This window comes from Leopardus geoffroyi, chromosome B1 (assembly GCF_018350155.1).
Source record: "Leopardus geoffroyi isolate Oge1 chromosome B1, O.geoffroyi_Oge1_pat1.0, whole genome shotgun sequence".
NCBI classification, from domain to species: Eukaryota; Metazoa; Chordata; class Mammalia; order Carnivora; family Felidae; genus Leopardus; species Leopardus geoffroyi.
Window position 1 is genome coordinate 32793957 of NC_059327.1, and position 23117 is coordinate 32817073.

General features: G+C 46.1%; 1 protein-coding gene across 1 annotated transcript; it reads right to left on the reverse strand.

Annotated features, from left to right (window-relative positions):
• Positions 1-17722: 17722 nt before the first annotated feature.
• On the reverse strand, positions 17723-22905 carry NEFM (neurofilament medium chain). The gene is made up of 3 exons (XM_045456819.1): positions 21724-22905; positions 20905-21029; positions 17723-19596 (listed from the first exon to the last, which is right to left on the reverse strand). The coding sequence occupies exons 1-3, from the start codon at positions 22801-22803 to the stop codon at positions 18219-18221; spliced, it is 2583 nt and encodes an 860-aa protein (XP_045312775.1). The 5' UTR covers positions 22804-22905; the 3' UTR covers positions 17723-18218.
• Positions 22906-23117: the final 212 nt, after the last annotated feature.

Genomic DNA, 23117 nt, shown 5'->3' on the forward strand with positions numbered 1-23117 from the left:
GAGGCTCAGCTGTCTCCCTTGGCTTGTTCTAAGCTAAGCACTGGCCAAAGGCCAGACAAGAAACATTCGCTTATTATCCCAGACGGTTTTGCTGGAAGAACTTGTGTAGCGTATTGAGGGTCAGCCCTCAGTTCCATTTGGAGGCCTGACGAGGTAAGGCCCTTTGGTACTTCCCTTTGCGCTGAGCTTAGGGACTCCTCCCCCCCCCCCCCCCCCCCCACCTTTGAGGCCGCTCAGGCCCTTGTGGGCCTTTATGGGAGAATCCAAGTGAAAATTATTAGTATAATATTGTCTCACCCTCTTCTGAGGAGGTGGTTGGAAGACACGCACTAGAAGTTTCTCTGGATCTCAAATCAGCCCCAGGGAGAGCTTCAGCATGGCCTGGGATCAGGCAGAGTCAGCCATTGGGAAGGCCCAATGGAAGGAAGCAGCCAAGGTGCAGAAGAAGCTCAAGGCCTCTGAGCCCACCTCCCCAGCCAGTGTTGGTCCTGGAGCTGGACGCCATGTTTAGGAGCTTATTGTAGGCCACACCTACTAGTAAGGGTTCCAGGAAGTTTTTACCATTCATTCATTCATTCATTCATATACTATCCTTCAGCCCTGGGGGGTGCAGCATTTATAGCAAAAATGCCCTGTTTTGGGGGCGCTTGGGTGGCTCAGTCGGTTAAGCATCCGACTTCGGCTCAGGTCATGATCTCATGGTTTGTGAGTTCAAGCCCCGCATCCGGCCCTGGGCTGACAGCTCAGAGCCTGGAGCCTGCTTTGGATCCTGTGTCTCCCCCTCTCTCTGCCCCTCCCCTGCTCATGCTCTCTCTCTCTCTCTCTCTCAAAAATAAACATTAAAAAATTTTTTTAAATGTCCTGTTTTTATAGAGGCAGATGAGTTTTTTAAAATGTATATGTTATCTCAGGCGATATGGATAACCATGAAAAATGAAATAGAGTAATAAGTGAGATAGAGTTTGACTGGAGGGGGTACTTTTATGCCGGTTGGTCAGGGAAGGTTTCTCTGTTAGAGGACATTGTTCAAAGCCCTGAAACGAGAGAGCGAGAGAGAGCCGTGCAGACAACAGGTGCCCTGAGGTGGGAGCCTGCTCAGTGTGTCGGAATAAGATTATTCCGGGTGAAAAGTGGTACAAGATGAGGTCAGAGAGGTAGTGGGTAGGCGAGGTGGAGCCTTGCAGACCTGGTGAGGACTTTCGATTTTACTGTGTGGGAGATGGAAACCCATGGGGAGTCTTTGGAGGATTTCCAGGCAGAGCAGTGACGTGGCGTGACTTTCGTGTTAAAAGAGTCATTCTGGCTGTGCGTGAAAGATAAGTGAAGGGGGCGAATGTGGAGGTTACTGACGGTTGGTGAGCAATGATGACGGTCTGTTCTTGGGTAATTGTGCTGGGGGGGTGGTGGGTTGGGGTAGAATTCTGCAAGTATTTTGAAAGCAGAGCCACTGGAATTTGCTGGAAGTTTGGGTGCGGGAGAATCAGTGGGGTCAAGGATAACCCCAAAGGTTTTCATCTGAGAAAGTAGGAGGATGGAGTTTTCACTGAATGAAGCGGGCAAGAGGCAGCAGGTTTTGGATCAAGGGCACCATCAAGGGTAGAATTCATCCACGGTGTGTTTGGGGCTGCAATCAGATATGTGTGTTTGAAATTCAATGCCGGGGGTACAAATCTCGCTGGTGTTTTCAAGTTCTCCTCTCTGATAATTGTTAGCACTTCAAAGAAAGACTCCCGTGAGTGCAAAATTTCATAAAGTGGTAGAATTCAAGGCAACTGAGATTCAGGAGAGTGAAATGACTTGCACGATACACTTGATTATAGCAGAGCTGGAACTGGGTTCTAAGACTCCAGTGTCTCTCCTGGAACCATGCAGTGCTCTCCCGTCAGAAATATACTGTTTTTCTAGCTCATGTTTGATGGTCCAGGTATCAGTAGACTGTATTATAGTCTTGTCCTGTTACAGCAACATTGGTACAACACTGGACAGATCAGTACGATTTACCATGGGATTTTCTCTCTCTCTCTCTTTTCCTCCCTCTCTTTCTGGGGCTTTTGACGTTGATCGTTTGATACCTAATCCACGGAAGAGTTCTACCAGGGGTGACCCGTTGCCTTGGAAATAAGTGTATAAATCAGACAAGCTCCGAGTGTTGTGAAGCTCATCTGTCTAGATCAACAATGAGTTGTTCACGTGAAAAAGAAAATACGCACAGTGTGAGAAACCACTCGAAATCTTCTTCTTAACAGATACTTGCCTATAAAAATCAGCAAGCTGAAGTTAGCGGTTTGTTTCTCAATTCAGTGCACTAGTTGGGGGGAAGTCAGCCTTCACACGCTGGGAATTGCCTTTGTGCCCTTTCCCCTGGAAGATGGAAAGCTGCCATTCCGGTGTGGAGAGCAGTGTGGGGGGAGCCAGGCCCTGCTGTCATCTTGGAAGGACGCGGCTGTCACCCCAGCAGCATGGAGTCTGGAGCTCTGTCTCTTATAAATAAGAGCACCCTTCTCCCGAGGCATGCATGTGGGACACGGGGTTGAGCATGAGGTGAAAGGACCAGAAAATAAAGCCAGCCTTTTCATTTGAGAGCAAATTGCCGATCATAATTCCTGAGGAATAAAAAGCAGACCTTCTTGGCCAGGAATGACTTGACTCTGAAGCACCGAAAGAAGAAAATTGCCTTGAAAGACTTCAGTAGTCTCATGGCAGTTGCAAGTGGTCCACGTATGCCATTGTCACCAAGGCCACCTTAGACTGTTAAAGCCGAGACATTCATTTTACCTCTATGCCATCAGGCGTGTTTTCTCCTTTGTCCCCATCCTACTATCCATATGGGGATAAATTCCCCATCTGTGCATGCCTTTCATTCTTCACAGCTGACGCTTTCATTTCAATGATTATAAAAATTATCACCATCATCAGATGTAGGGTTGACCGTGTTTTTTTTACTTTTAGAGCATTTACGCCCTTTCTCATAACATGGCCTGCTGGGAGGGCATGCGTTGTACACGTTTTACAGGTAAAATCAAAGCACAGAGTTTTTTGGCAATTGGTTTCCTTTGAGATGGCAGGTCTACTTTAATGTCTCGTGGGCAGTCTCATGGGTTTCCCGTGGCAAAACCAATGTCTTATTTCCCTACCTCTTCCCTAAACCCGCCCTCTTCTAAGGTCTTCTGCAGGTGTTCCCGTATCAATATGGAAGCCCCACGCTCCCCATTTCCCAGGCCGAACACTCTGGAGTCACCTTCGATTTCTCTTTTCTTCTGCTGCCTGCAGCTCTCCGTTGACAAATTGCACGGACTTTGCTTTCAAAGTGTGACCCTTGACCTGGTACTTCCCCCCCCCCCCACCCCCCATCACGAACACTACCTTTTTTATTCCAAGCTGGATCCCAAACTCTCTTGCCCAGATAAGTACAATAGAGTCCTGACTGGCCCCTCTGTCCTCAGCTCCCCCTGTCCCCCTTCTGTACTCAACACAGTGGCCTGAGTGATTCTTTTTGCAAATGTACCTGTCTCACACCTTTGCTCACAACCCTCTAAACCTTTGCACTTTCTGTGGCCTACAAGGACCTCCTGGATCAGGTCCCACCTCTCTTGGTCACTCCCTCCCCTCTTTTGTTCCTTTTTTTTTTTTTTTTTTTTATAATTTTTTTTAAATTTTTCAACGTTTATTTATTTTTGGGACAGAGAGAGACAGAGCATGAACGGGGGAGGGGCAGAGAGAGAGGGAGACACAGAATCGGAAACAGGCTCCAGGCTCTGAGCCATCAGCCCAGAGCCCGACGCGGGGCTCGAACTCACAGACCGCGAGATCGTGACCTGGCTGAAGTCGGACGCTTAACCGACTGCGCCACCCAGGCGCCCCTCTTTTGTTCCTTTTTAAAAAATGTTTATTTATTTATTTTAAGAGAGGGGAGGGGCAGAGAGAAGGAGGGAGAGAATCCACGCTGTCAGCACAGAGCCGCACCCTGGGCTCGATCTCATGAACCCCGCGATCATGACCTGAGCTGAAATCAAGCGTTGGACGCTTAACCCACTGAGCCACCCGAGGCGCCCCTCGCCCACTTCCCTCTTGACTCTTCTGTTCCCACCAGCCTGGCCTCCTAGTCCCTCCCCGGACATGCCAAACAAGGTTTTGCTTGCAGCCTTTGCGTTTGATGTTCTTTTTGCCTGGAATGGATTTTCTCCTATGTAACTGTTTCTTTCTCATAGGTATGCCATCTTTATTAGAGAGGCCTCCCTTAACTACCCTATCTGCAAGAGCAACTCCTTTCTCCCCACTCAGCACTTCCTAACCTCCTTACCCCCCTTCCCTTTTCTCCAAAGCATTTATTATCCTTGAATCCTGTGTATTTTCTTTTCTTTTTTTTCCCCTTCTCGTTTCCTACAGGAATATAAAGTCCATGAGGGCAGGGACTTAATTTATTCACTACTCTATTCCTTGGGCCTAGAGCTATGAATGTCCCATAAAATATTTGTGCTTACAAATATTTGGTGGACGAATGAATGAATGAATGAATGAGTGAGTTAATGCGTTTGGAGCTGTTCAGGATGGAACGGACTGCTTGGACCTCATCACTGGGGGTTTTTCAACACTGTCAGACTGTTATAAAGTGGACTTAAGGATCACAGGGGTAGGACTAAACTAGATGGCCTTCAAGGGAAGTGTTTTCGTGTAGAGAGCATGTATCTGAGAGAACTGGTCTGGATACCTACCCGTTCTGTGACATTGGATAATTCTTTTTAGTCCCCTATCTTCAATTCTTTACCTGTTACGAAGGATTTTATACTTTCCTTCTCATAGGGTGGTGATGACCTTGAAAGTCAACAGGGTCATTCATGTAAAGCATTTAGCCTATTTCTGACATTTACCAAATGCATGGCAAACATCAAAAAAAGATGTATAACAAACATCAACTGTGATGATAATGTCACTTCCATCCTTGGGATTCTGAGAATCTTTTTTTTTTTTTAATGTTTATTTTATTTATTTTTGAGAGACAGAGAGAGACAGCGTGAGCAGGGGAGGGCAGAGAGAGAGAGAGGGAGACCCAGAATATGAAGCAGGCTCCAGGCTCCGAGCTTTCAGCACAGAGCCTGACGCAGGGCTTGAACTCACGAGCCGTGAGATCGTGACCTGAGCCGAAGTCGGACGCTCAACCGACTGAGCCACCCAGCTGCCCCAAGGATTCTGAGAATCTTTGAGGGGACATGCCCAAGGCCACTCAAGAGAAGAGTGTACTTTTTGACTATTAGGCCATGTTTTCCCCACCAAACTACATTGTCCATTCTTTCTCTTGAGGCTTTCTTGTTCTGGTAAGATTCCTGCCTCTCCTAATCCTCCCTTGTTCTCTTGAATTCCCTTCTTTTTGAATTTTTTTCTCAAACACGTTTCGCCTACATCATGACCCTGGCCGTAGATATTTTATTTTCCATAATGCCAATTTTTAAGCCCAAACAACCTCACCAAGATTGCTTACGCTGCATGATATTCAAGTCAGATGAACCAAATATCAGTTTCTCACTCTCGTAGCTGGTATGTCTCTCCCATGAACTGGATGCTCAATAAACATCTGTGGAGTATAAATTGGTAGTTTGAGCTTTAAGAAAGGGCCAATAACTGGGGCTTAGTCGGTTGGGCGGCCGACTTCGGCTCAGGTCATGATCTTACAGTTCGTGTGTTCAAGCCCCATGTCAGGCTCTGTGCTGACAGCTCAGAGCCTGGAGCCTGCTTCAGATTCTGTGTCTCCCTCTCTCTTTCCCTTCCCCTGCTCGTGCACTGTCTCTCTCTCTCTCTCTCTCTCTCTATCAAAAATAAAATTAACATTAAAAAAATTAAAAAAAAGAAAGGGCCAATAATAATAAAAAAATAGTGATAATTGTTGTCAACAAAATCTGTTTATTTTCATAATCTATATAGTTTGGGGCTGTAATACTACAGCTTGAAAACTGTTGAATCACCTGGAATAAATAGATGAACAGTGACCACAGACGGGGGAGGGGGTCGTTTGCAAGAGGATCGTGGAGTCTAATAAATGCTGTGTCCATGAAATATCCAGTCATGGTGATGAGTTTGAAATAAAATGGAAAAAAAAAAACCATTTATAATGTATTGGAAAATATTACTTAATTTGTTACAGAAAACACGGATTACATAATATTTTCAGAATGATCACACCTACCCATATCAAATTCGTACATAGAAAAACGTTGGAAATATGCTGAAATATAACCGATCTCTAAGATGGCAGGAATATGGATGCATATCCTCAAATGCCAGTATTCCACAATGGATATTCATTACACTTGAAGGTAAAAATTAAGTATCTTTTCTGGGGGCGCCTGGGTGGCTTGGTCGGTTAAGCGTCCGACTTCGGCTCAGGTCATGATCTCACGGTCCGGGAGTTCGAGCCCCGCGTCGGGCTCTGGGCTGACAGCTCAGAGCCTGGAGCCTGTTTCAGATTCTGTGTCTCCCTGTCTCTCTGCCTCTCCCCCGTTCATGCTCTGTCTCTCTCTGTCTCAAAAATAAATAAACGTTAAAAAAAAATTAAAAAAAAAATAAGTATCTTTTCTGTTAAGAACTGTCCTAGGAATGCATGGAGTAGGGGCCGCTGGTGACTCTCCCCTGATGCAGATAAATCACCTCCCTGAGTTTCCGTTGCTGCAAATTGAGAAGAGAAATCACAATATCTGTCCTACATATTGTGAGGCCTTAAAGAGGATGATGTGTCTGAAGCTACTTTCTAACCTGTAGAGAAACGTACAAGTTTTAGGTGTTTTAATTATCGGCATTGCTGTAGAGACAGATGTTGCCGTTGCCTAGAGACTCATGTGACCAGCTATCTTTGGTGTGGCTCTTCTCCAGCATATTTTCTGACCTTCTGTCTCTCTGGGGGCCACAAACACAGAGCCAGGCCTCACGTGCTTCTTGGGTGACCGTGCTGGACGTGCTGTAAGGGAGGGAGGCCTGGAATAAGAAAGTACTATCGGTTACAAGGAGACTCTGGCTTTCCTGGCACCTTAGTTTTGAAATGATTCCTGCTTGAGTGCTGCGTCCAATTAGGTAAAAACTGGATTTTTGAATCTCTTAACCCTAGCCCTTGTTGTCCCTGAGACCCAGCTGTGTCCTGATCATTTTCTGCATTTGCGTCTAATTCCTGCCATTGTTTTAGTTCCAAAGTGGATCAGATGCCCTAACCTTGATTCGTGTGAGAAACAGCCCATGCTTGTCAGCTGAGGACCTCAGCTTTGCGGGTAGGATTTGAGCCTTCTTTCATCTGACATGGGCAGTTTTTCCAGCGAGCGAGATGCAGAGTAGTTGAGATCCGCTCCGTCCGCCACCGTTGCTGCACTGTCTCCTCCTTGTAGGGAAGGATGTGACCCTGGCAGGATGAACGACCTTCCCCTTGGCAAGCAGTTCATGCTGAGGGGTCATATGCTGAGGGTGCCCATCCTAGTGCCCATTCTTTGCCTTTTAGAGGCAAAGGACATCTGCTAAGACCCTCATTCCTGAGTAAGATGAGTCATTCCATAAAGAAGACGAGCTACGTAAGGAGCTTGCACATTCCCTTGGTCTAAAGCTGGAAGTGGGGAACATTCTGGATGGACTAATGACCCATTGATTTTCATCTGTTGATCTGATGATTAATGATCTTAATTATTATACACAATCTTGGAACTTTTGTTGGACGAGGGGGAAGAGAAAGACGGGGGCTTTGAAAAGAAGTACATATGAAGGAGAAAAAAGCAGAGAGCAGAAAGGAGGCTGGGATGGACACTCCATGATTGTTTTAACCTTTCTAGAAGTTTCACTTTAAAGATATCTTGGATCAAACCAACATTTGGATTTTCCTGGGTTGCTGATCCCTAGACTAGTTCTCGTGACCCTAGCTTCCTGGCTGGTCAGTCATTGTCTTTTGTTTTTTCCTTTTCAAATTTTTATTTAAATCCTAGTTAGTTAACATACAGTGCAATATTGGTTTCAGGAGCAGAATTCGGTGATTCATCATTTATACACAACACCCAGTGCTCATCACAACAAGTGCCCTCCTTAATGCCCATCACCCACCTACCCATCCCACACCCACTTCCCTCCATCAACCCTCAGTTTGTTCTCTATCTTGAAGAGTCTCTTACGGTTTGGGGCACCTGGGTGGTTCAGTTTGTTGTGTCTGACTTCCGCTCACGTCATGATCTCACGGTTTGTGGGTTCGAGCCCCGTGTCAGGCTCTGTCCTGACAGCTCAGAACCTGGAGCCTGCTTCGGATTCTGTGTCCCCTGTCTTTCTGCCCCTCCCCTGCTGGTGCTGTGTCTCTCTCGGTCTCTCAAGAATGAATAAAAACGTTAAAAAAAAAAAAAAAAAAAGAGTCTCTTACGGTTCCTTTTTTTCCTCCTCCCATATGTTCATCTGTTTTCTTCCTTAAATTCCACATATGAATGAAATCATACGGTATTTGTCTTTCTCTGACTGACTTATTTCATTTAGCTCCATTCACATCGTGGCAAATGGCAAGATTTCATTCTTTTTGATGGCTGGGTAATATTCTGTTATTTATACATCCACATCTTCTTTATCCACTCATCAGTTCATGGACATTTGGGCTCTCTCCATAGTTTGGCTATTGTTGATAATGCTGCTATAAATACTGGGGTGCGTGCGCCCTTTGAATCTGGAGTTTTGTATCCTTTGGGTAAATACCAAGTAGCAGTTGCTGGGTTATCGGTTGGTTCTATTTTTAACTTTTTGAGGAACCTCTATACGGTTTTCCAGAGGCTGCACCAGTTTGCATTCCCACCAACAGTGCGGGAGGGTTCCCCTTTCCCTACATCCTCGCCGACACCTGTGGTTTCTGGTGTTGTTAATTTTAGCCATTCAGTCGTAGTCATCGTTAACACAAGCTAAAATAAACACACATTCCCTGACTAATGGCAAACAACATTTACTGAGCTCTAAAACAGGTTAGAGAATTTACTCTGACCTAAATGCTTCGCAAGATGTCTATCCCTTAATCCTCAAAATAAGTCTATTATCGGCCCTTTTTGGCCGATGAGAAAACCGATGGTCGGAAAGAGAGTTGCCCACGGTCGCCTAGTGAGTGTGCCAGTCATGGGTGAGTTTGTGCTCAGCTCCATATCTGGCGTTGGCCTTGCTCTGCTCTGTAGGAGAGGGAACTACATATCCCAGGCTCCCTTGCAGAATAGCTTCGGGGGGAATATTCGCCCACGGGAAGTGCTGATGAAAGAGAAGGACAGGAGGAAGGGACAATCAGAGAATTTTCCCTGCCATTCCTGGCCTTGCTTTAAGGCAGCTTGTCCAGTGGTAACTGCCTCTTCTTTTTGAGTCTGGTTTCCATTCGACAATGCCACCCTCCGTGGTCTCAGTTCTCACCAGGATGCCTCTGCTGCCATGGGTTTAGCTTCTACCAGTTGTGGCCCCCCGGCTTCTGAGTTCTGGTGCCAGCATCTTCTCGCGTCACTCCAGTCCCGGAGGTGATGACGGCTTCTTTCTGTTACTAATATCTGCTTGCCTCATTGTCTCCTGCTATGGACTAAATTGTGTCCCCTTCAAATTCATATGTTGGAACGCTGACCCCTCAATGGGACTGTATTTGGAGATAGGGCCTTTAGGAAATAGTTAAGGTTAAATGAAGTCATAAGCATGGGGCCCTGATCTGATAGAATTAGTGTCTTTATGAGAAAACAGATGAATGATCTAGCTCTCTCTCTCTTGGCCATGTAAGGACGCAGTGAGGAAGTGACCGCCTACCAGCGGGAAAGGTGACTCTCTCCAGCACCTGACAAGGCTGGCATCTTGATCTTGGACTTCCAGCCTCCAGAATGATGAGAAAATAAATTCTGTTGACTAAGCCCCCCAGTCTACGAGATTGTGTTATGGTAGCTAGAGCTCACTAATACACTTTTTTTTTTTTTTTTTTTTTTTGGCTTTTCAACCTTTCCTTAACTTTGTGGTACCATTTCCCTGCGTTAATTTCCATTCTGTTTGAAACTCCTAGAATTTTTTTTTTTCTTTTTCCTTTTCTTTTTCTGACTGGCCTCTGACAACTGACTCAGGAAGTTCAGGCCTGAGATTCCAACCAAGGTCTGACCAGACACAAAAATCTGTGTGTGCGTGTGTGTTTTAATGTTTATTTTTTTGAAGGAGAGAGAGACAGTGTGTGAGTGACGGGGTGGGGGGGGGGGTGGCGGGTGGACAGAGTGAGAGGGAGACACAGAATCCAAGGCAGGCTCCAGGCTCCGAGCTGTCAGCACAGAGCCCGATGCGGGGCTTGAACCCACAAACTGCGAGATCCTGACCTGAGCCGAAGTCGGACGCTCAACCGACTGAGCCACCCAGGCACCCCTTTTCTTTTCTGATAACACACAGAAAAATAGAATGTTAATGTGGGCAAGGCACAAGTCTCTACTGTTATTCATCTTCTCATCCTTTGGCAAGCCTTCCTCCTCTCTCCCATGAGAGTTCACTTCTTTTTACCCACGTTGAGGAGGAAGTAAATACTTTGAAAGCTCTCTTTCATTTTTCTTTCCCAGACCTTGTATTTTGCACCCCTTAAGGAGGACATTGAGATCCGTGCCTCTTCCTGAGAACGATAGGCATATTCCTCACAGAGAATACGAGGCAAAGCAGTTTGCTGATTGCCAATGAGATAGTGATAACTTTAGAAGTGTTGGTGGCCATTTCATGGGTAGCTGAAGAATGGAGATGGGCGTCAGCTCGCCAAATGTCATGGCCATATGATCTGTCTCTATGTATAATGCTCTTTCTAATATGCCAAGGGAATGAGCCCAGTGGATAGGCATGGTAAACTGCTTTCACAGGGACATGGTGATTATTAGGCTGGGCAGTAATGCCCGGCCAAGGAAATTTCGTCTCAATTGATGATAGTCACAGATTCCAGTGAGTGGGTCATGGAAGTGAAATAATCCAAATCTGTCCAAATTTCCAATGCGCTACATGTCAGATACACTTTAGGAGTGTATCCTCGCTAATGATAGGTATATAGAAATTATTTCGCTTGATACTTAATCACTTTAATCCAATCAAAATGCTTTTTCTTGTTGCTATCTCTAAGGAGCAAACTGTTGACCAAAGGTGATAGGCAGGTACCTGTTGCATTGGCTACAGAATCAGTTATGTATTATAGGTGAGTAACTAATAGAAAAAACGTTAATTTGTTTGCTTATTGTTTTTTTTGGAGTCTGAAAAAATGGCCAGTTAGGGACATAAAGTGTTTCACGCACCAATCAAAATTTTAATATGTAAAGAGGATTCCACAAAACAAATTTACATATTCATGCAGAGGAGAATGGAACCTAGAGTACAACACAGGGAACTGATGTTGAGTATAATGTTTCTGCCACTTCTATAGCAATGATTTTATTTATTTTTAAAAATTTTAAAAATGTTGCTATTTATTTTTGAGACAGAGGGAGACAGAGCATGAGCAGGGGAGGGGCAGAGAGAGAGGGAGACACAGAATCCGAAGCAGGCTCCAGGCTCTGAGCTGTCAGCACAGAGCCCGATGCGGGCACGAACCCACGAACCGCGAGATCGTGACCTGGCTGAAGTCGGACGCTTAACCGATTGCGCCACCCAGGCGCCCCATTACCTTTGTAATTTTAATTGGGCCACCCAGAAGTCCAGTTCAGAAACAACTGGGCAGTCTGGATTAGAAGGAAATCTGGAGAAAATAACAGACACCTTCTTTTTCTTTGTCCCCCCAGGTATTCACATATTATATATTTAAGTGGATATAAATTAATAACCTTTGGCTTTCTATTCTTCTAAATATTAGCACAGGCTATTTCAGGTATAAAGTTCTCTTTAGCTGAAATATTCTTTCTGGCTACGAGTCAATTTTTGACATCTAAGTTGAGAAAGGTTTAGCAACATTATCTCAGGATTCAAACTATCCTTGAGTTTTCCAATTAATGTGGGAGGCGTAGAGATGTTGTGACTTGTGGTGAGGTCCAGGCTTCCCAAGCCCAAGGACATAGAAAACACTTTGGGCTATGTTACTCTGTGTTTTCTTTCTTTTTTGTTTTTTTTTTAATTTTTTTAACGTTTATTTATTTTTGAGACAGAGACAGAACATGAACAGGGGAGGGGCAGAGAGAGAGGGAGACACAGAATCTGAAACAGACTCCAGGCTCTGAGCTGTCAGCACAGAGCCTGACGCGGAGCTCGAACTCACGGACTGTGAGATCGTGACCTGAGCCGAAGTCGGACACTTAACCGACTAAGCCACCCAGGCGCCCCTATTACTCTGTGTTTTCAACCAATCTGTGGTTTTCTGGAGGAGATGATGAACAATTAAAATTAAGGGTATTCAGAAACTCTAATGTAAACTGGCAGTTTTACTCTCTACACCAAAATTCCCTTAAGAGATGAAAACCAATTAGACAAGGAGGTGATTTCATTAACATCTCTTTTTCATGGTACCATCATGGTCTACTCTCTCATGAACGTGAAAATACCCAAAGGTAGAGCCTGTGATATTTTCAGTTGGCCTCCGATTTGTGATCCTATAATTTTTTTAAGTTACATTTTTAAGTTTATTTATTTTGAGAGAGACAGAGATAGCACGAGTGGGGGAGGGGCAGAGAGCGAGAGAGCGAGAGGAAGAGGGAAAGGGAGAGTGAGAGAGAGAGAGAGAGAGAGAGAGAGAGAGAATCCCAAGCAGTCTCCACGCTGCCAGGGCAGACTCTGATGCAGGGCTGGAACTCACGAAACCGTGAGATCATGACCTAAGCCCAAACCAACAGTTGAAGTCTCAACCGACTGAACCACCCAGCCACCCCTGTGAGCCTATGATTTTAATTCAGCATCGGGAATCTCCTGTGTCCGCCTTCTGAAAACAATATTGTTACTTAAGTTCTTGGACCCTTGATTCTATGCTCTCTTAACCCTCTTCCTCTCCCATCTCCCCGAAACACACACATCCAAAGCAAGACCATAGGTATGGGGGTGGGCCTATGTAAGTCATCTAACATCCTACTTAGGTCTTTGAAACGATTACCCTTCCCTCAAATGTTATAAAAAAGGGGCTTTTGATCCAGCCAACTGCTAATATGTTTCAACTATGGTTTCTTCTAAGATAAAAATGCTAACTAGACTTAAGGGGTATTACCTAAAATTAATAACATGTTGAAGATATAATGTGATAATTTTTCAAAATACCTCAAATGAGGGGCGCCTGGGTGGCTCAGTCGGTTAAGCGTCCGACTTCGGCTCAGGTCATGATCTCACGGTCTGTGAGTTCGAGCCCCGCCTCAGGCTCTGTGCTGACAGCTCAGAGCCTGGGGCCCTTTTCAGATTCTGTGTCTCCCTCTCTCTCTGCCCGTCCCCCCACTCGCGCTCCCCTCTCTCTCTCTCAAAATAAATAAATAAACTTAAAAAAAAAAAGAAGTAGGAGAGAATTCTGAGAGCCTGGCATTACGGAGCTGAGCACAATCAATATGGATTTGGGGATTTAAAGTCGTCTTCATAGATCTAGCACAAAGCTGTTTCTCTAATTCTCAATATTATTTTAAATAGTTTGCATCAAGAAACTTTTAAGACCCGTGACTACACAGGCGGATTATTGGATATCTAAGCAGCTTCTACAGTTTATTTCAGTGAAAAATGCAGTTATTTTCCACCCAAATTCTCTATCTGGATAATGAATATATTACAATGTATTATACACTGTATTATAAGTATACACCATAGTATAAGTATACACTGAATTATCAGTGTACACCGATGAAGAAATATATGTGCCTATGCACACATGGATGTTTATATTGTCTCCTTATTCTGGTAAACTCATTATAATTGCAATCTGCATTGAAATCATATATAAGGATGTGAATGTTCCAATCAATTTCTTATGACCACATTAAATAAATTGTGTACCTATAGCTTTGATCCAACTTTAAATATATTCAGCAATGATTTTGGTCAGCTACTATGTACCTGTTAATAGTGCTGGGTACTTCCCCAGATATCATCTCATTTAATTACATCAGCAGCCCTTTGAGGAATAGGTTCGTGCCCCTGGTTTACAGATAAATAAGTGGAAGCTGTCTTAGTCTGTTCTGGTCGTTATACCAAAATGCCAGACCAAGTAGCTTATAAGCAACAGAAATGTATTTTTCATACTTCTGGTGGCTGGGAAGTCCATGATCAAGGCGCCATGTTTCAGTGCCTGGTGAACACCTGCTTCCCAGTTCAAAGATGTCTCTCTTTTAATATCCTCATGTGGAGGAGGGGGGAAGGGAGCTCCTTGAGTTTTCTTTTATAGGGGCACTAATCCCGTTCATGAGGGTCCCAACCTCAGAATCTAAGCACCTCCCCAACCCCCCACCTCCAATACCATCATATTGGGTGCAAGGACCTCACGTATGAATCTACAGGACACAGACATTCAGTCTGTAGCAGAAGCTTAGAGGGACAAAATATAATGGACTCAAGACACACAATTTAGCTGTCTACAGACCTGGGAGGTTAACTCCAATGCAGGGTTTTCCCCGAATCTCTGTACGTCTAAAGGTAGACGAGCCCTGGGCGTGGACACATTTTGTGCGGGGCCAATAAAACAACTCCGTTAAAAATGGCTCCTGTTTCCCTTTGGGAAAATGACATAAACCAACAGGAAAAGATAACCGGCTCCGAACTGGAACAACCAACCTATTTGTTGTGGAAATGAATATCCCAATGTTTTAATACTGTCTCTGCACTGACTGGCAATAGAAGACAGTGTGCTAGAAATAACACTTTCCTTTTCCATTGAACATTCAAGTTGTCACGAGAAAAGTGTTTGCCACATTTTTGTGCACTGCAAGCTGTTGTGGGAGAAGGAATCACCGCTTATTTTGTATCCGGATGTTTTATTCTCCTCGTGATGCAAACAGTGACGCAGAGAAATGATAGTGCATCTTTTTTTCTTTACTGTAAAGAGATCTGTAAGCGTATTAAATGAAAGATTCATGGCATAGATCTGTTTTCTTTCTTCCAAGCTGGAAAGCAAGAAGGGACCACTCCAGAACGTCCTTATAAATTGAGTTGGCCACAATGGATGGATTTGAGGCACAGTGTGGACTGCAAGGGGTTAAGCATAAGTGCTGTGGACCCGGAGTCTCTGGATTAAATCCCAGCTCTGTTATCTCCTAGTGTGTGACCCAGAGAAAGTTAATTTTTTTTTCTTTGCCTCAGTTTCCTATTGGAAAATTGAGGACTAATTAGCTTTGGTACTTCTTACTATACATATATTTAAAGTTTATTTATTTATTTTGAGTGAGTGGGGAAGGGGCATAGAGAGAGGGAGAGAAAGAATCCCAAGCAGGCTCCACGCTGTCAGCGCAGAGCCCGACGTGGGGTTCTAACCCACAAACTGAACCGTGAGGTCATGACCAGATTCAAAATCAAGAGTTGGATGCTCAACTGACTGAGCCATCCAAGCACCAACCCCCCCCCCCCATTATTTTTAAAGAGGACAGAACAGCGGTCTGGAAAATGTGGATATATTATTGAAATTCTTTTATTCTCAGGAAAGAAAATGAGATGGGTGAAGACAAAGTTGGAACGGAAGGGATGAGTCTCTAATGCTGGCTTTGGGGAGGGCTGCTGATTGGTCCTGTCATTTTATTTAAAAACATTTTTTTAGCATTTATTTATTTTTGACAGAGAGAATGAGACAGACAGAGCACGAATGGGGGAGGGGCAGAGAGCGAGGGGGACCCAGAACCCGAAGCAGGCTCCAGGTTTCGAGCTGTCAGCACAGAGCCCGACGCGAGGCTCGAACTCACAAACCGTGAGATCATGACCTGAGCTGAAGTCGAACGCTTAACCGACCGAGCCACCCAGGTGCCCTGGTCCTGTCATTTTAAAACAATATACGCTACACATAGGGTTTTCTAAGCTGGGGTAGCCTCAGGGGCCAGTGCTGATAATGAGATGATTTTAGGTATAGACGCATGAACACTTTTATAGTAATGGCTACATATTTAGTAGGTGTTTTAAAAATTCAACTAACACATCACGTAGATCTAGTCTCTATTCCCACTTCATAGAAGAGCCCCCCGACTCTTCTCTGGGGGGAGGCTGCCGCAACCTGAGTGTGAGTTTTGGTGGGTCTCTTGATCAAGATGCTTCTTGCTTTGCTGGCCAACGTGGGGGACAAATGCGCGCTGTGTTTCTAAACTTCCAATGAAGTGAGAACAAACTTTGGGGTTCAGTCAGCCCCGTGTCTGCGCGATAGTTCCTGCTGCCTCCTGTCCTGGGGCCGTCCTCGCTGGTCCTTTCCAACACCCAACCTCTTCCATGCATCCTTCCATCCTAGGAGCTGTCCTGAATTTTTCCAATATACTCTTTTTAAGTTTTGGTGATTATACTTGAAAATTCTCTTTTACCTTGGATGTCATGGATTCCATTGCTCCAGAAAAAGTGGTGTTTTAACATGAAACTGGAGTTTTTATTTTATTTTCTTATTATTTAAAAAAATTAAAGTTTATTTACTTTTGAGAGAGAGAGAGCGCGCGCGCGCGCGCGAGAGAGAGAGAGAGTGGGGGAGGGGCAGAGAGAGAGGGAGACGTACAATCCGAAGCAGGATCCAGGCTCTGAGCTGTCAGTGCAGAGCCTGATGTGGGGCTCGAACCCATGAACCGTGAGATCATGACCTGAGCTTAACTGACTGAGCCACCCAGGCGCCCCTAAAACAGGAGTTTTTAAGGAAAAATGTGACTACATTGTGCAAATGATATGCTGATATAGGAAAAATTGTAAGGATTGGCCCGTGGCTAATGATTGGGAACCATTACTGCAAATATTGACAGGAGCAGTGAGCTTCCTGGGTACATTTAGGTATTAAAATTGGGGTATCTTGAAAAGCCATTAAAAAGGGCATCAAGGATTATATTATTGGGATGATCTGATTGATGAAAAAATGCGGACTTGGAACGAATGATATCTTAATAAATTACTAATGGTTTAAAAAGTCTGGAACAGATATATTTTGCACAGGGAGTTCTATTATTTCGTTGTTCACGATCTGGTCTTTTTTGCTGCTGTTGTTAAATTTAAAAACACTTCTTTGCCTGCATCAGAGAAAAAAAAAATTTTTTCCCCAAGTGGAACATCTTATTTATTTTTGATATTATTTTTCCCTAAATAAAACACAAAAGTGTAAGTCTCTGTCAACCAAATCAAGAAAAGGGGTGTGTGTGTGTGTGTGTGTGTGTGTGTGTGTGTGTATTTGCGTTTGAACCAGAACCATGCATCGGAGACCCGATATTTTTTGTTAGGTCTGTTAATGATCTCGGTGCTCTTCTGGATACATTGTTATAAATGCCACGAGTTTCTGTGTGTCCCAACTCCAAGAAACAAGTTATGACTCCATTATGGTCCCTCTCTCTTGGAGGTTCTCAGTTTTGGTGTGGGATCGAAACAGCTGGATACTGGAGACTTTTATCCCACCAATCTTGCTCTTTTATCTGATGCTTTAGTTTTCGTTCGAAAGACACAAATTTAAAATTCTGAAAGGAAGATTGGGCTAAATATTTTGACAGCTGAAAACGTTTTCGGCGATTATGTTTTCCCAGTGATCACCCTCAGGGAAATAATAAGAAATGCAGGTCACTTACAATCCCCCAAATACCCTACTGTAGGAAAAGAAAGGGTCAGGTCGTGGAGATTTCACTTCGAAATGACAGGACACCATGCAATCGACTATGTTTCCAATATGACCTTTATTGAGCAAGTAACTGCTGTGACGTTTAACATCAATCAACGAAAGGTTGCAAACTGTGCATGTCAACGAGGTTCTCCCATGAACAAAAGTCCATTTCAAATGCACCAGTGAGGTAAACATAATTATTCATATATAGCTTTCTTAAGGCTAAGAGAGTTCTGTGTTTCATTTATTATTTTTGGCTCAGTTGGTTCTTTGCAGAATACATCTCAAAACATCCCCCCCCCCCCGAGTGCCCCCCTTCCAACAGCTTAGGAAATTGGCCAATTCCCCAGGAACGTACAATGTCATGCATTTGAATCACCCAAAGACTGAGGAGGGAGCACCCTGAGCTTGCATGCAGTTCCCTCGTATTGCACAAAGTAAAATTCAATGTCTGGAGCCCCCATGGGAGAACCCGTTCTGTTTTGAAGCTGTCAATCACATGCATATTAAAATTGTCATATGGCTTAACCTTTTGCAATGGACTCAAATCCTAGTCACTCTGGGTGACTTCCTTTACTATGGCGTGTGAAGTGACCTTCTCTACCTTTTTGGTAGACACTAGCTTCTCCTCAAAGGTCTCTTCATGCTCTTCGACCTTTTGAGTGACGGTTACAGATTTAGTGATGTATTTGGTAGCACCATCGCCCCCCCCCTCACTGGTGATTTTTTCTATCTTTTTGGTCACCACCACTTTCTCCTCGCTTCGGTCTGCCCCCTTCTTTTCCTCCGCTGGGCTCAAGTCTAACCCATTGGTGACGACCCCTTTCTCCTGTTCTCCCCCACTGCCTTTCTCCTTAGTTTCCTTTCCTTCCACCTCCCCATTTACTGCTATGTCCTCCTTCCTGGATTCCTTGGAAGCCTTATCGCTGCCTTCCTCCTCACTCCCTCCCTCCTCTTCTGCTTTCTCCTTCTCTTTCTCCTTCTCCTTCTCCTGCGGCTGCGGCTTCTCCTCTTTGGCATCTTTCTCCAAGCTCACCTTTACTGCCTTGCTGACCTCCTCCATCTCCTCCTTGACCGGGGACTCCGCCTTCTTCTTCTCTGGCACGTCCTTGGGCTTCTCCTCCTTCTTCTCCACCTTCTCTTCCTTGGGGGATTCCTTTGCTGCTTCTTTCTTTTCTTCCTCTACTTTCTCCTCTTCCTTTTTCTGTTCGACTTTCTCAGCTCCGGCTTCCGCTTTCGGCTTCACCTCTTCCACCGGGGATTTTGGCACGGGGGACTTGGCTTTCTCTGGCTTCTCTGCCTTGGCTTCTGCCACCGGCTCCTCCTTGGGAGCCACTTCTTCACGCTTCTCTTCAGGTTTCTTTTCTTCCTTAGCTTCAGCTTCCTCCCCTTCACCTTCGGCCTCTGTCTCTCCTTCTTCTTCCTGTTCACCTTCCTCTTTTTCACTGGAACCCTCCTTCTCGGATCCTCCTTCTTCGGCTTGGTCTGATTTGGCGCCCTCCTCCTCCTCCTCCTCCTCCTCCTCTTCCTCTTGGCCCTCCTCTTCCTCCTTCTCTCCTTCCTCCTCTTCTTTAAGTTCAGGCGCAGCCGCTTTCACTGGCGACTTTTTGGTAGCTACGACTTCTTCTTCAGCCTGTTCCTCTTCCTTTTCTACTGCCTCTTCTTCCTTCTCTTCCTTCACGGACACAGCCAACTCCTCGGTAATGGCTGTCAGGGCATCTTCCATTTCCGATTTCTCATCTTCCACTTTGGTTTCCTCTATGATCTCCTCCACAAATTTGTGTTGGACCTTTAACTTAGGAGCCTCTACCTTGGTCTTCTGAATCTTACTGGATATTGTGACTGAGGGCGGTCGGTGTGTATACAGCGGCCCAGTGATGCTTCCTGCAAACGTGCTAAATCTGGTCTCTTCACCCTCCAGGAGTTTTCTAAGGACCGAATCAGAAAAGACGAGACATAAGTAAAACCTCAGTGGGCCTTCTGAGTGTCATTATGTTATGGGTAATGCAGCAGATACCTTTCAGCAAACAGAATCACGTACAGGAGAGGTTCTGTCAAGCCAGTGTGATACCTGCTATCATTTCATATCATACCTGCTATCTGTGTCATATCCAGAGAGTCTCATGGGCCATCAGCCAATCACCTGCTGCAGTAACTGACCACACCCAATAGTCCACTAACACACCTGGCCGCCCAATCTCAGCTCTGCCGCAGTCTATTTGCTGCACCGTGAATATGCTGGAAAGCTCCCTCGTGGCCAAGAAGGCCTCAGTGACCTTCTTGAGCACTTGGACTTTCAGGATGTACACTAAATTTCTTTTAGCGAACATAACGTTCAACGTATCTGTAAAACCTTTTAGTGTACGTCAGAATTTAGGCTACATATACGTACGCTAATATGGGAATATCAAGTTATAAATTGGCAATTTTAATCATAAAGTGTCTATTTAATATAATCACTCAGCTTTCCTGAAAAGAGAGATAGCTCTGAATACCATTTATTCCTGTCATGTTGTGATGATGACCTTCTTGGTAGTAGAAAAAGTGTTTAGTCAAGGATTTTCTCCTATGAACTTAGTTAACCATAACGTGGCATCACATAGCAGACCTATAATCTCTTTTCTTTTCTCTTTCTCTGGTTGTATATCTAGGTCTGTACATGTAAATATAAATAAAATAGAATACATATATATATATATATATATATATATATATACTCTCCTTCTTCCTCTCTATAATTCTATCTAATATATTCTATCTAATCTATATATATCCTTTCAATCTATAGCTGTTCTCAGCCAGATGATGGCAATAGTAAGCTGTAACAGAGAAACAGAGAAATTCAATGTCCTGATATTTGTCCTTGACATTATAAAGTCAAAAGCTGAAGCCACCATATGAAATACTAACATCCAAAATGCCATTTTTGTTTCAAACATTTGGAAAACAGTTTTCACGAAAATAAAATAAAAAACTTAAGCATAAGCACTGAATTAATCGGCGCTCTTCCTCATTTTATTTAAATACTTATTTCAACTAATGTTCATTCTTTTAAAGCTGTGTAAAAAGTGGTAAATTTCCAATTCCTTAGATTTTTTTTTTAATTAATAAAGAAAACCAGGCACTGATTTAAAATCCCCGAAACCTGCTTCCTTTAACTTAAGTGGTGGGGGTTCGGCCAAACAGCCTCCGCAGTGCGGTTAGTGTTTCCGCCCCAGCCGTCGTGAGCACGGTACCTGTACGCAGCGATCTCGATATCCAGAGCCATCTTGACGTTGAGGAGGTCCTGATATTCACGCAAATGACGAGCCATTTCCCACTTTGTGCCCCGAAGCTCATTTTCCAACTGCTGGATGGTGTCCTGAAATAGACACAGCCAGAGATTCATTCCTCCAATAGCAACTTCTTTCGCACTTACCACCCCTTCCCCCACTTCCCTCCAGCTCTGTAAACCCTGTAGCTCTCAGCCCCTTAAAAGAAAAACAGCAACAACAAACCAACTAAGGAATTACCAAATAAATGAACAAACAAGATCAGTTAGGCAATAAGAGATTTCCTGGGCACATCATGCACCGAGACCGGTGGACCTAGAACTCGTCTCAGCAGGAAACACATATGCTTGGGGGAAACCCCACGGCTGACTGAGCCCTTCTCATCTGAACCTTTTGGGCTGAAAGGCAATTTTAAGAGTTCTGATGGCGGCTGGGAAAGTTGAGAATATATGCGTTGCTGCACAAGCTGTCCTAAAGTTGCTGCTTTATCAACTGCCCGCATGTGTATCTTCTACTTTAAAACTAGAGCTCGCGAAGGAAAAACGCGTTTAGAAAAAGGTCGGGGATCTTAGGGGCTGGAGATGGTGGGTGGAGGAGGAGTGGAGAAGGGGTGGGGAGGGGCGAGGACGCTTTGCGGATCTAACTTGGGTCTGCGTCGCGCGCGCGCCCTGGCCAGCGGCCGCCAGGGAGCGCGGCGGAGAGCGCGCCGGGTCGCGTGCCTGAGTGTCGGGGGCGCGCGGCGCTGGCGCTGGCGCAGGCTGGCCGCGCAGCCGCGTTTCCTACCTGGTAGCTGCTGAGGTCGTGGTTATGGCGCTCCTCGATGTCGCTGAGCTGCCGCTCCAGGGACTCCTTGGTGCCGCGCACTGACTCGAGCTCGATACTCTTGGACTGCAGCTGGCGCCGGTACTCGGCGATCTCTTCCTTGGCGGAGCGGATGGCCTCCTTGTTTTGCTCGGCCGCCTCGGTGAGCTTGGCGTAGCGGCACTTAAACCACTCTTCGGCCTGGTGCATGTTCTGGTCCGAGTGGCATTCGAGCTGCGAGCGGATCTCCTTCAGCGCCGACGAGATGTCTGTCTTCAGGTAGTCTTTGCGCTCCACCGTGATGTGCGACGCCTGGATCTGGGCCAACAGGTCGGCCACCTCCTCCTCGTGATTGCTCCGCAGGAAGGCCACCTCATCCTGCAGCGACTGCACCTTCTTGTCCAGCTCCACCTTGACCAGCGACGCCTCCTCGATGTCTTTGCGCAGCGCGCGGATGGCCGCCTCGGTGTCGTCGCGCAGCCGCGCCTCTTCTTCGAAGCGCTCCTTGAGCCGGTGGATGTCTTCCTCCAGGTGATCCGAGTCCAGCTGTACCTGAGCCTTCTCGTGATTCACCAGCTCGAGGGTGGCGCGCAGCTCGCGGATCTCCTGGTCGTACGCGTCGCCCAGCTGGGCGTGCGAGGCCTGCTTCTGCCGCAGCGCCTGGATCTCCGCCTCGATCTCCTTGTTCTGCTGCTCCAGGTAGTGCACCTTCTCGATGTAGCCGGCGAAGCGGTCGTTCAGCCCCTGCAGCTGCTCCTTCTCGTTGGAACGGGACAGCTTGTAGTCGCCGCCCGGCCCGGAGCCGCCGTTGAGCAGCGACGAGGACTGGCTGAAGTCGAGGCTGCTCTCGGCCGAGCTGAGCATAGCCGAGCTGTAGGCGAGGCGCGGGCCAAGCGCGCTGCGCTTGTAGGAGGAGGACACGGTGCTGGGCGAGCCGCGGGACCACGACTGCGAGCGGAAGCCGCTGGACGGGGAGCCACTGACGCGGCTGAAGCTCGAGCGGGTCTCGGTGACCCGCCGGTAGGCGGACGGGTTGCCCAGCGAGTCCAGTGTGTAGCTCATCTTGGAGGCCTCGGGGCGTGTGGCTGTCACAGCGTTCTGCTGGTCTCGCCGCAGCCCATTTATAGCCGCGGCGGCTGGTCCCGGGCCAGGGCCCCGCCCCGTGGAGGCGGCGGCCGAGGAGGCGGGGACTGCGGGCACCGGGCCGGGGGAGACGAGGGGGGTAAAGACAGCCTAGCGGTGATTCAGCGCCCGCTCCACGTGGGCCCACGCCGCATCGGACCCCGGACTTTGCTGCCCCGTCCGCGGCCCCTCCCCCAACTCTCCTCTAGGTCCCAGACCACTTGTCGCCCTTCGGGCCCCCTTTTTTCCATTTC